The sequence below is a fragment of the Jaculus jaculus genome, chromosome 2, assembly GCF_020740685.1.
Source record: "Jaculus jaculus isolate mJacJac1 chromosome 2, mJacJac1.mat.Y.cur, whole genome shotgun sequence".
In the NCBI taxonomy this organism is placed as follows: domain Eukaryota; kingdom Metazoa; phylum Chordata; class Mammalia; order Rodentia; family Dipodidae; genus Jaculus; species Jaculus jaculus.
The window spans coordinates 26,688,514-26,702,434 of NC_059103.1; the positions used below are offsets into that span (position 1 = coordinate 26,688,514).

At 40.6% G+C, this 13,921-nt stretch overlaps 1 protein-coding gene across 4 annotated transcripts in view; it reads right to left on the minus strand.

The window, feature by feature from the left end:
• Nucleotides 1-13,921, minus strand: part of L3mbtl4 (L3MBTL histone methyl-lysine binding protein 4) — a 451,548-nt gene that overhangs the window by 347,087 nt on the left and 90,540 nt on the right. For 3 of the 4 annotated variants that reach the window (XM_045144044.1, XM_045144046.1, XR_006635777.1), the window contains exon 2: nt 10,341-10,441. In XM_045144044.1, coding sequence (XP_044999979.1) covers nt 10,341-10,412 — 72 coding nt within the window. In that variant the 5' untranslated portion in view covers nt 10,413-10,441. Of the gene's footprint in view, nt 1-10,340; nt 10,442-13,921 lie in introns of those variants that run through there. The other variant, XM_045144045.1, reaches the window with a different exon arrangement.

Below are 13,921 nucleotides of genomic sequence, written 5' to 3' on the forward strand. Positions count from 1 at the left end.
CTTCCCCTTTCCCAAATCCTCTCCCCCACTGGGTATTTTTCCTCCTGTTTACATGTCACATGTATCCTTCTGCCCTTTCCTCCTAACTCTTCCTGTTCATCTCTTTGTATTCAGTTTTTGGTTATAGTTTTTTGGTTTATAGGTTTCATCTGCATTTTTCCCCTTCTAGGTATCGCAAGCAAGATCCACGAAGCAGAGAGGACGTGAGACCTGCATGCCATACTTGAATGCTTGCTCTGGTCCTCCCTGACCAAATGGAGCTCTCCTTTGAGTTCCCTGCTTTGGTTACCCCATTAAATAGACCCCCTCCTTCCACTCTGCAGTTCCTGTCCCCAACTGCCCCTCACTCTACCCACTGCCCACCAGGCAGGCCCTTGTCAGAAACCAACACAACCACCATCAGGTCTGTATCTTTCTCTGCCAGGTTTCTGTGCACAGATCCAAAGTCACACTGCAGGGATGATCATCTGGGTAGCTGGCAAGCTTCCCACACTTAATCATCACTGAACTAAGTTCATTTTTTGGCACCCCAATCCCCTTCCCATTCCTGGCTCAAAAGTCCTGACTTACAACATAGCTCCCTGCACCCCATACCTTAGTCACCTTGAGATAAGCAGTTCTAGGGTGACCCCCAGTGAATCCCACCACTAAGTGGGACAAAACCAGTAAATAATGTGACAAAGTGGGTCGAACTTCACTCTTTTGGCTGACAGCAAGATATGACACTCTGTATGTGAACTGTGAGATACTCTTTACCTTGAGGGTGTCATCTACCACACTACCAGGGTCTACTAGACCCTGGAGCCCAGAAGCCCCTGCCTGACAGCCAACAAGAAGATCAGTCTTACAGCCACAAGAAACTAACTTGCCAGCAACCAGAAGTCTAGACGAGGACACAAAGCCCCACACAGGAACTCAGTTATGCCACCATTATTGTCTCCCTGAGCACAACAGAACAGAAGACAGGCCACACCTAGACTTCTCAGAAACTATGTGATAAGAAGTGTTTTCAAAAGTGGTGGAAGAAAACATTCTTTCCTGTTGATCTCTTAAGAGTCAGGTGAGGAAGCTTGATGACCCTTCCTCCTGCTTCCCCTCACCCAGGCCAAGCAAGAGAACCTCTGAAGCCTGGACATACCCTGTACAAGTCCCTGTGGCTGGGCCCATCACACTGCAGTGTAATTATGTTTATCCCCCACATTGCTGGATAATGGTATGAGGTACAGATCTTTTCTGTCTGGCAAATTTCAGATCCAAGTCACAATGGATATCTTATGCAATTAATAAAGCATCATCCTGATAAAAGCTATTATAAGTTAGAGCACCCACACACACACATTTAACATTCATACATGTGAATCACCTGGAAATCTTGCTAAAGTTCAGGTGTTAACTCTGGAAGTTTGGGTCAGGCCAGAGATTATGGATTTCCAAGAAGCTCCCTGCAGCTCTAGAACCAGTGACAGAGAGATGTGGCCCACACTCTGGCAGCAAGGCTTGTTGCCCGGGCAGGGAGTGGGGCAGGACACTTGTAATCTAATCATATCTACCTCCACTCTGCTATCTGTTGGAGGAACTCCAAAATCTGGGCTAATTTTCTACTGTAGCTCTTTACACTGATTTCAACCTTCTCCATTCCATATATCCACAGGAAATTTACTAATTCCAGAGCAGCACACCTGTCTTTTTTTTTTTAAGCAAAATTGCAACAGTGACAAGAATCAGTTATTAAAGAGCTGATTTTGTTCACATGACAGCGCCTGAGGTTCCTGTACAATCACTACATCATTCCAAAATTAAAAGAAATATAGAATGTGCTATCGGTCACTGAGCTAGCAGATTAGCATGTCAGGGTCACACTTCTTTATTTGCTAGTGAAAATCTGCCAAGAAAGAAAGACAAAGACTTCCCTCAGGAAAATAACGACCTCACACTTTGGATGAAAATCACCCAAGTTCCCTGTATTTGTCTGCTCTTTAGATGGACAAGATTTTGTATATGTAGAAAAATGCACACATACATACAAAAGGTCACAACTTTCACTATCAGAATTAATTTATATTTCTTTTATGCTATATTGACTCCAGTTTTTAATTGTTCAACTAGAAAATGATTTAACATTATATGACAAAACAGAAAAATGCTGGATTTGGGTCTAGGTGATCTAAGGTCAAATCCTACCCCTTCTATAAAGAGCTATTTAAGTTTAAGTAAATGATTTATATTCTCTGGACCTGAATTTTCTCATCTGCTGAAATACAGGCATGGGACAAAATGTTCTCTACAGTTCTTGGAGCTTGAACAGTCTTTGTTTCTGACTGGGCTAATTAAGTATTTTATAAAGATAATAAATCTGCACTGCTATTAATGAATGAAGAATGACAAAAGGGAAAATGAGTATTGTACCTTACCCTCCAAGACAGAACACCTAACAGGAATTAATATGAACTAAGATAAATAAAACCATGATGGTTCTCCCAGGTTTCAAATTTTAGTTCTAAAAACTGCAAATAAAGCTACACCAATGTTCTAAAGGGAGAAAGTACTAGTGAATGAAGAAATATAAAATAAATCTTTGTGATGGGACACTACCACCAAACAACTTAAAATCCATCATTTTTGAAAAGAAGATTATGTGGTGGTCAAAGCACCAAAAAAGGCTGGACGTGCTATTCCCTGCTCATGGCCATGATTACACCACGTGCTTTTATGACAATGGTTGGTGACATTTCCTAATTAATCATTGTCTCTGAGCTCCAATCAAAGGAACAGAACAAGGGATCTTCAACCCCTGATGGGTCTGTAGTGCCCCTCACTCCTTTGCTGTTGGGCAAAGGTCTCCAGAGTGAGGGAGGACACAGAGCCTCACTGCCCCTGGTCCAGAAGAAGCAGATACCTGTCCAAAGAGCAACAAGCACTGGCTTTGTAAACTGTGGGAAATGTGGGGCTCTGGTTCCTAAACCCACAACAAACTACTTGTTAACTTTTACTAGCTGGTTCAAGCACACCTTTCATATTCTTGTGGTCTGTGATCCAGAACAGACTATGAACTGAAGGGAAGTGAAATTAACCTGGCCTTGAGGAGATATCTGATGTTCTCTCCATGTACTGACCAGAAATGTTATGAATCTGTGCTGTTTGACCAGTTTGTTCAAATAAATCCAATAGCAATGATACATATTTCATTTAAAGAGCTATGGTAGAGGCTGGAGAGATAACTTAGTGGGTAAGGCACTTGCCTGGGAAGCCTAAGGACCCAGGTTTCATTCCCCATAACCCATGTAAGCCCGAGGCACAAAGTGGCGTACGTGTCTGGAGTTCATTTGAAGTGCCTGGAAGCCCTGGTACGTCCATTCTTTCTCTATATCTGCCTATTTATTTCTCTCTAATAAATAAAAACTTTACAAAATGCTACCTTAGAAGGAGAACAAATTCTGTGCTTGGCAGACAAGAAAAATGCTGAAATTTATGGGAAATTCCCCTCACTATGCTACTGAAATATGTATATAATAAAAAAAAAGGAAAAATGTTTTCATTCTGTTTAGATACTTGATAATATGGCTACAGTGTCTAAGGTTTTATACAAAGAACAAAGCGTGACAAATCTTCAGTGGCCTTATAAATGTCTCCTTTTGCATTCATCTATCTACAAATGAATTCCATTACATGCTGCAAAATGATGTCAGCAGAGAAATGGTACAGAATTAAGAACCACTTAAACTAAAAATAAGAGCCCTGAGAGACTCTGAAGATAGACCACAGAGTGCCATTGTGCTAAATAATTACTTGTTGTACTGCATTATAGAACCTTAAAAATAAGGAACTAATCCTGTGCCCAACATTGTCTCAATATCTCCTTAGAGATATTACAAAGCAAGATTGCATTCATCTCTGACAGAGTTGAGCCATGGCTCTCTGCTGCGACTCTCTTAAGTCCAGTGGTCACTGTGTCAAGTACAACATCCCCAGCTTAGCCACCGAGACTAACAGGGACAATCCAGATCTTCCACAGAAATCCTAACTATCATCAGTACTAAACCTTAGGCTTACAGAAATGGCAAGGTCATTGAAGATCTGTTCTACAGAGAAAGTGCATCCAGCCTGGGAAAGAGACCTTTGTCACAGAGGGTATACGGGGGGAACCGAAGACTAAAATCCAAATCTGCTGACCTCCCAACCAACGTGCATCTTTCTGCACCTTGTCAATAGTAACATCTGCTGAGACAGATGAGTCATTAAAACCCTGCCATGTGGCACGCTCATCTCATTCATATCAGTTAGTGGGTTTCAAATTCACACCTTCATCCATGATGTGTTCTTTGGCATACATAATCCCTGCTCTAACCCCTTGACTCCTTGGGCTCTCAAGGTGACAAAATGGACAGGCACTAATATGTAAATCAATTGTACTCTCTCAGAATACAATTATTAGGATCAATTTAACAGTCACTGTCACAACCCAGTAAGAAAGCAACAACAACCTAGATATTTTTCCTCCTTCAGTCAGAGCCCCAGGGTCCTGCTCTTTGAAGGAAAACCCCAGAGCACCAAGGTGCTAAATAACGTGCTGAACTGCAGTATATAAACATTAATTCCTTCTCATTCATCAATACTTTAATACTTTCAAGAATGAGAAAGATCCCATTTTTTATCTCCCGAAGTTCATGCCAGTATTTAAATACAGATGTGCTGATTTCAAGGGTTCCAAGGGACAAGAATGGAAACTCCTATCTGCTCAGCAGTAGGTATTAGAGGCCATTGGTCTTATTCTGCGCAGTCAAACACAGTTCCCTTGCAATTTGTGAAATGTGCACGTTGATGTATAGAATTTGAAATTTTTACTGTCTACATATTATTTGGAAGTATTGCATCCAGAACATTTACGTCCATACCAAACATCTATAAAATCACTTGGAAAAAAAAATGTTTAATTTCCCCAGTTTACTACCTAGTACTTACACGAAAGAATAGGAGCAAGATAGAAGATGTTGTGAGGAGGCACAATAGGTCAAAGAGTCTCGGGGTAGCCGAGGACATCCCTTTTTTTAAAATCTATGGCAACACTAAGAGACCAGGGCAGAAATATAAGTTCACCTACACAGGATATTCGAGTAAGCAAAACCACAGAATAGCTAATGAAACCCAAAACAATTCTTTGGTAAACATGGATAAGGACTAGGCCCTGAAACAGATATAAACTAGGCTGATCTATCTGGAGGATGATATTTAAAGGTTCTTTAATATGAAATGTTCAGTGATAAGATTTTACCTATTATGGTGGTTCGAATAAAATGTTTCTCATATACTCACATGTTTAAAATACTTGGTCCTAAGCTGGTGACAACTGGAAAAAGCAACTGTTTGAGAAGTGGAGCCTTGTTGTCGGGAGGTGTTCCACTGGGGGTGGACACTGAGGTTTCTTAATCCAACCCACTGGTATTCAGAGATCACTAGCTCACTCAGACTGCTTCCTTCCTGCTGATGTGAGACAAGATGAGCTCAGGCTTCTTGCTCTGGCCTGTCATGCTTTCCCTGCCATGAGGTAGCTTTCCCTCCAACCCATAAGCTGAAATAAACCCACCCCTCCCACGTGGTGGTAACGGCAGCCTCTATACGCATTCCCATATCTAAGACATCTGAGGAAGAACTTTGCTTACAACATGGTGTGTAACCACAAAAATAGAAGCGCCATCAATGTTTACAGTACAGCACTTATTAAATAAATTGTGGGGAGCTTCTGGATAAGATGACAGGGGAGCCAGTGAGAAAGAGTCAGAATTTAAAACAGAAAAGACTATTCCAGGAAAGAAAGAAGAGCTTCAGAAAATACCTAAGGAAAATGAAAGGCTACCTGAAAAGAGCAGAGAAAAAAAATGTTGATACAGAGAAGGAAGGAATATAGCATCAGCCTTGCAGCTCCCTGTCGAGGAAAGGAAACAGAAATTGCTTCAGAAAAGGAAAGCCAGGCAACAGATGGGTAATCCTCCCCTTAGGACAGGTCCACCCACTCACAAGCCTCAAACCTAGTTACAAGTTTTGGTGAGAAAGAGATTCTTCAGCAGACAAGACGTAATAGAAAGTCCCTCATGTCGCTCTACATCACTCAGAGGGCAACAGCCAGGCACCATCCTGAGAGAACCTATTATTAAAAACTGAACTACTTTGGGACTCCAAGATCGGAAGCAGTCGTAGGTCATAGGCTTCAATTTGAGCTGCCACATCCCCTGGGCAAAGGGAAGCTCAGGGAGGCAATTGTGGAGAACAGAGGGTAAGATGCTGATAAGCCAAAGGGCACAGGTGGAGAAGGCTCAGCTCAGGCTGGCAAGTGCATAAGGAAAGACAGCCTCTCCCTTTTTGGCCAGGAACACATCTTACCAACTGAGAACAACCCTAGAGTTTATCAGTCCTGAGCCTGAGACTACTGGGTGGATCAATCAACAGGGGACTACAAGGGAGGAGAGCAGTAAAGAGAAATGAACTAGAACAAAATATAATCACACTCATTCACATGCACATGCACGCATACACGTGTGTAAATAAAAATGCCGTATTGAAAGCCGTTACTTTACAGGCTAACTTAAATTAATTAAAGACAGAAAAAAAAAAACAAACATTTAGTCAAACAATTAATGGTTAAGGTACTTGTTGGAAAAGCCAAATGAGCCAAGTTCAATTCCCCAGTACCCCATTAAGAGCAGATGCACAAGGTGGCAAATGCACCTGGAGTTCTTCCACAGTGGCCAGATGCATGCACAGAGTGTAGTGTTTTACCTTTCCGCTGCTTTTTCCTACAACCACATAACAAGTTATTAACAGTGATGACAAATTTAAAGTAAATATATTGGGGTTTCATCTATGTATGAGAGTATATGGTAGATAATTTTCTTCTTTTATCTGTATTTGATTTTCTTAAACCATATGCCTATTCTCTAAAAGTATACATAAGTCCTTTAAAATTGTTATGTAGAAATGCACAGAAAATTTTAATCTAGGAATATATTCACTGACAAATACTTTTATTATCTAGAAGTTATTGGGTATCCACGATATGAAATTACTGTCTCAGACAGAAACAGACAGCTCAAAAACCTCAACTGTACATTTACTTAATGATTTAGCTTAACCTGGCAATGGAATTATATTAGGTTGACTAAAACTATCACTTAAAAAACAAAACCTTAAGATTGACACAGAAAGCAAAGAATTTTATCACTCGTTCAAGGAACCTAGCTAATTCCAAGCATGAGTCATCCCTTCTTCCCACAATAAACAGAGTCCCAGATATGAACGGGCTTGTATTAAACTGTCATCTGGCTAATGACAATAAAAACTAACCTGCAATGAGCCTCAAATTTGCAGGACAATATAAAATTCATTTTTAATGTGTCCCTTTTATTTTGTTTTTTATTTATTATGAAAGTATGAGAGAGAGAACATTGGTGCACCAGGGCCTTAGCCCCTGCAAATGACTTCTAGACAGGTGTGCCACCTTGTACGCATGCGCTGCCTTGTGCATCTGGTTTACATAGGTTATGGGGAGTTGAACCTGGGTCCTCAGGATTCACAGTCAGGCACCTTAACTGCTAAGCAACTTCTCCAGTGCCAATATGTACCTATTGTGTATCTGTTCTATTTACAATGACTCCCAAACATTTTAAAACTGAAATCAACAAAATGTGCCTTTGAAGATTCACTTTCATATCTTGAAATCAATTTCCATGAGATGGCTTTAGGCATCAGGAACATCATCATGTAAGAATATTTTTTGGAAATCCATCTATACAAGCTCCTATGCTAAAACTATATTTATGCCACTGTTAATCACTTCCAAAGCAAAGAAATGGGCATGTGGAATAGATTAAGAAATTGAGGTGGATTTAAGAGGAAATTGGATTTGGGATAATGCAGAAAAGACAGAAAGTTGAAGATTAAAGTGCAGAACCAGGTGACTGGGTACAAGAGGAAGTAATAGTGATATTATCTGCTTGTATAAATGGCACTGATGGAGAGACATAGAAATGTGATTAAATAGGGGAGGCGATTTCAATTACAAGGCCGCTGAGAAAGAAGGAAGTCTCCAGACTGATCTGGGACTTGGGTCTACAGCCACCCTATGCCTCTAGCATGACCTATAGTTTGCAGAGTTCCTGGCCTCAGTGACTGTGTAAGCCAGTTTTTTTTTTTTTGTTTTGTTTTTAAATAATTAAGCAAACAGAAAGATAGGCAGACAGACAGAAAGATGGGGCTGGCATTGGTTCTGTTTCTCTGAAGACCCCAATATCACCCTCTAGAATCCACAATTACCTTTAATCCCAGTGCTCGGGAGCGGGAGGCCTAGGGAGGAGGATCACCATGAGTTCGAGGCTACCCTGAGACTACATAGTGAATTCCAGGTCAGCCTGGGCTACAGTGAGATCCTACCTCAAAAAACCAAAATAAATAAATAAATAAAATAAAATGATAAAATAAAATAAAACCAATAAATATCTAAAATCTTATTTGCATGTGTATGCATGTATCATGTGTTTGTATGCATGTGGACATGTGGGGGGGGCACACGTGTACATATGTGCATATAGAAGAGGTGCTGACATCAGGTATCTTCTTTACTCCCTCCATGCTTTATTTACTGGAGCAGAGTCTCTCACTTGAACCTAGAACTCACTGTATCAGCTAGTCTAGCTACTAGGGTTCCCTGTCCCTGCCTCTCAAGATCTAAGATGGCAGGTGGGCCACCACACCCACTAGCCATTTGTGTGACTATTGAGGATCTGACCTCTTGTCCTAAAGCTTGTGTATCAAGAGCTATTTCAACTGAGCCACCTTCCTAGTCCCTCCCTTCCCTTCCTTTTTTTTTCTTTTTTTCTTGTTTTCCCCTTCCCTTTTTTGATTAGTTGATTAGTTTGCCTCCATCTCTGTAAAAGAAAAGGTCTCTTGTCACCTTTAAAATGAATATTACATTTAATTTTGTAAAATGAACGAAGCCAGACACAAAAAATACAAATACCCCCATGATCTTACTCATACATAGACTCTAAGAGTCAGCTCTCAAAGAAGTTGAAATAAGATGGTGTTTATCAGAAGTGGAGGGCAGAACGAAGGACAGTGACAGGAGAAGTTACAGCTAAATGGAAGCAAGCAAGCTCTAAGGTTCGATTGCACCGACATATCAGGCAGCATGCATCTCAAACAGCTACAAGACGGGCTGGAAGGTGGCTGAGAATTTCAACCACTTGCCTGCAAAGCCTAAGGAACCACGTTCTGTTCCCCAGTACCACATAAAGCCAGAAGCACAAGGTGGCACATGCGCCTGGAGTTCCTCTGCAGTGGCAAGAAGACCTGACACACCCATTCATTCTCATTTTCTCTCTCTTTCAAATAAATAAATGAAATATTTTTTTTAATGCTACAGGAGGACTGGTGAGGTGGCTTAGTGGTTAAGCTGTTTGCCTACAAAGTCTGATTCCCCAGGTCCCACATAAACCAGATGCACAAGGTGGTGCATGCATCTGGAGTTCATTTGCAATGGCTAGAAGCCCTGGCATGCCTATATTCTCTCTCTCTTTCTCTTTCCCTCTCTCTATCTCTCTCTCATAAACAAATAAATAAATGAAAAATCATTAAAATAAGCTATAGGAAAGGAGTAAGAAAGATTTATACTTGTTTATATTATATTTTTAGTTGTCATGCAGATTTTTTTAAAGTTATTTTAGTTGAATTTCAATCCCCCCTCCACTTCCCAATCTCCTTCTTCCCCTATTTTTCCTCTCCCAATTTCCCAAAAAGTTTTAATCTTAAAAAATGACAAGCTGGGCATGGTGGTGGATGCCTTTAATCCCAGCACTCAGGAGGCAGAGATAGGAGGATCGCTGTTAGTTCAAGGCCACACTGAGACTACAAAGTGAATTCCAGGTCAGTGTGGGCTAGAGTGAAACCCTACCTCAAAAAACCAAAAGGAAAAAGAAAAAATAAAAGACAAATGTTTGAGGAGATAAATATGTTTAACCTGATATAAACAATAAACAATGTTAAAACTACATAGTACTTCAGTAACAGATATAGTTTTTATGCTTTAAAATGTGTCAGACTCTCTCTCTCTCTCTCTCTCTCTCTACATATATACGTGTGTGTGTGTGTGTGTGTGTGTGTGTGTGTGCATGTGTGTGTGAAAGAAGCCAGACACAAAAATACAAATACCCATGATCTTACTCCTATTATGTATATATAACAGATTTGGGTACCTGAAAATACGGCTTATGATACATGAACTATATCACTTAATTGTGCATATCAGCAGTGATCACCAATTGGCAGGAAGTTCCCAGGCACTGACATCTTACCGAGCATCCATCTTGATCAATGTGCTCTCTGGAACCCATGCCAAATATCCTCTTCCTGCTGGGCTGTTTCATTGCCACTCAGCACTCCTTAGCAGCGTTTTCTGCAAAACAGTGTCACATGAAAAGTTGAGGGAGGTGGTTCTGCCCTGGCTTGAATGTGTCACCCAATGGGGTCATGTGTAGAAAGTTGGATTCTACACTGTGGCAATATTAAGAGGTATTGGGAGGTGACTGGGATCTCTCCCTGAAAGGGTTCAACACAATTCTCCTGGGACTCCAATGAGTTCATAAGAGGGAAATGGTAGACAGAGAAGGCCTGGCCATGACTAGGCCACTCTGGTTCCTGTCCTGCTATGCAGCCTTTTACTCACACACATGCTCCCAACATGATGAGCCCCTTATCATGAAGTCCTCACTAGGGCTATAGGGATGCTAGCACCATACCCTTGAAACCCAGAATAGTGAGCTAAATAAGCTTCTTTTAATGTTAAGGGCTGGAGAGATGGCTCAGCAGTTAAGGCACTTGCCTTCAGTGCCTAAGAAACCAGATTGAATTCCCCAGTACCCACATAAAGCCAGATGCAAAAAGTGGCACATGCATCTTGAGTTTGTTTACAGTGGCTAGAAGTCCTGAAGCACCCATTCTCTCTTTTTTCTCTCTATCTGCCTCTTTCTTTCTCTCTCTCTGTCAAATATTTTTCCATATTATTATTATCATTATTAACAACATATTTCATATGCTACATCATGCCTTGGTACCCTCTTTTCCCTCATTGCTGCCCCTAATTTGCTGTGGACCCTCCTCACTGTGGTTGTAGGTATTCCCTTTGGGGTTGTGGATTATCTGTTGTGGGAGCAACATTCTGTTAAATTTAGCGGGGAGGGAATGTCTCTGGACATGATGTCTCAACCTTTGACTCTTACAGTATTTCTGGCCCCTCTTTAACAAAATTCCTTGAGCCATGGTGGGTGTGTTTTAAGTCTACTTCAGTGATGAGCTCTTAGGAGCCTCAGGATCTCTGCTTTGGTAATTTTCCTTTTTTTTTTTTCAAGGTAAGGTTTCACTGTACTTCAGGCTGACTGGGAATTCACTTTGTAGTCTCAGGGTGGCCTCGAACTGACTGCAATCCTCCTACCTCTGTCTCCTGAGTGCTAGGATTAAAGATGTGCACCATGCCCAGCTGTAATTTTTGTTTTTAAAGAAAGAGTAAGTGTGAGCTTCGTGTATTTCATCGTAGTTACAAGGACAACAATGAATACACATGCTTCCAATTATAATGGTTATAATTTGTTGCTTACAAAAATTTTACTACCAGTTTTAAAGCCCCTAATGTAATAACAAAACAATGTGGAGAGAAAGATGGATTTCATTTCTACCTAGAATTTATATTATGAAGAAAATAGGCATTTTGGTCTTATTTATAATAAAATGTCCAATTTGTTTGGCTTTATTTTTGTTGTTGATGTTTAGGTGACCTGATAAGTTAGAACTCATTACCATCTCTATGCAGTCAATATTCTCACAGGGTCTGACTACCCACAAATTTCACAGAAAGGGGTAATGGCTTGGTAAAAGCCTTAGTCATGCAAGAAGTCTAAAACAGAGTAAGAAAAACATACTACTAATATAATTTATCACAACGGTTCTTTAGTAGGTTAAAGGGTAGTCTGGGCTAGAGAGAGATGGCTCAGCGACTAAAAGTGCTGGCTTACAAAGCCTGATGGGCTGGGTTCAGTTCCCCAGTAACCCCATAAAGCCTCATACACAAAGTGGTCTGTGTATCTGAAGTTCGTTTGCAGTGGCAGGAGGCCCTGAAACACCCATTCTCATTCTCTCTCTCTCTTAAATAAACAAACAAATAAATAAATAGTAGTCACCATTCCTTGAAAATCGTTTGAAATGAGATTTTTATAGAGCAAGGCAACCATTTTTGTAGAACTAGGCACCAGTACTCCCTAACTACTACAGAAGCCATATTTCAAAAACTCATTCACTAAATAATCTTAACAATTTTTTTAATCATTAACCCTAAATCATATACAGTCATCTGTACTTTAGGAGTCTATATCCAACTTTTTTGCTGCTACGTTCATCCTAATAATGATGCCTCCACCCAGTACTATAAACTTAGCAGTTATCTAAGCCCATTTCCCTCATGAGGCCTCCAAGATCTCCTCGCTCTTCATATGTGTACTCCTGAGTGATGACAGGCCACCACTTTGCACAATTTTCAAATTACACACTGAGTTACACACTTCCGCACTGCTGAGGGCACCAGGCTAAAGTCCACTGAGCTCTGCCCACACTGCCCTGCTGGGTTGCATCTACCCAGAGGAAAATGCATCTTCTCTAATTCTAATGACCACACTTGTGTGCCCCACGGCAGCTCTGACTTTGCCTGAGGCAAGACAGGGAGTGATTTTCATTTCATCCTTTACGTCAAAACCAATATACTGGTGTCAGGTTTGGTTGCCTTTTGATCGACTCAGCATTTGTTAAGTTGATCTTCTCTCTCTACTGCTAACTCTGAACACCTCCATTTTTAGTTTCCAGTCATTGCAAGGATCTCACAGTTCTTTGCAACATAATGTGCCTGCTCCTTCATGGTCCCTTACCTTGCTGGTCTTCCTCAGCCTCCACATACCTTCCCTCCTCTCTGTACTTCCTCTTTTTGAAGCTATCTACTACCTGATCATCTATTGTAAGTCAACTAAAGAGACTTCAGAAAAGCCTCCTTGGATAATTCCTGTTCCTAATGGACCATGCATTCTTACCAACACTCCATGGCCTTGTACATGCATTTGACATAGTTTAACAGTTCATGCTCTCTCTCTCTCTCCCTCTCCCTCTCTCTCTGTCTCTCTCTCTCTCTCTCTCTCTCTCTTTCTCTCTCTCTACACACACACACACACATATTTCCCTTGAGTTTCTCTCCTTATAAGGCTATAAGTACCCTGATGTATTACCCATCCTTAAATTGCATTACCTAGATTATACCTGGCTCACAGAAGAGTCTCAATGTTTGTTTGGGTTTGTTTTGTTTTGTTTTGTTTTTGCCTGCTCCTCACATGTCTCGTTGAATCACATTGCAGCCTTGGATCACATAAATCCAACAGATATCAACCCCTCATTCATACATTACTCCTTCTAGAACTCTGTATGATTAGACTGAGCATCTGGCTAAAACTCAACTTCAATTGTCCTTTTTTCCTTAATATATAAAAAGCAAAACAAATTAAATAAAAAATACCTCAGATCCATTTGCTTCTAGTCAGATAATATGCTCTGAGGATAGGCATTCACCTAATGAATTCAATAATACTGCATTCATTTTGTAGGATGTAAATATAATTTATCATGCCTAGCTCCAGGTAATATTGTGAACATCTATGCAAATGAACAGCTCAGACTTGGTGCCTCTAGCAAAGTATTATTGCAGCAGACATAAGCCTTTCCAAGGCTAACTTCCTTTCATGATGAATAAAACCCCATGACTTGTCAAATAGAAATAAGCTGCTACTGACTTTTCCTCTCATCAAGAAGACAATCTTCTTTGCTAATCCTTGCTAATTATCTCTCA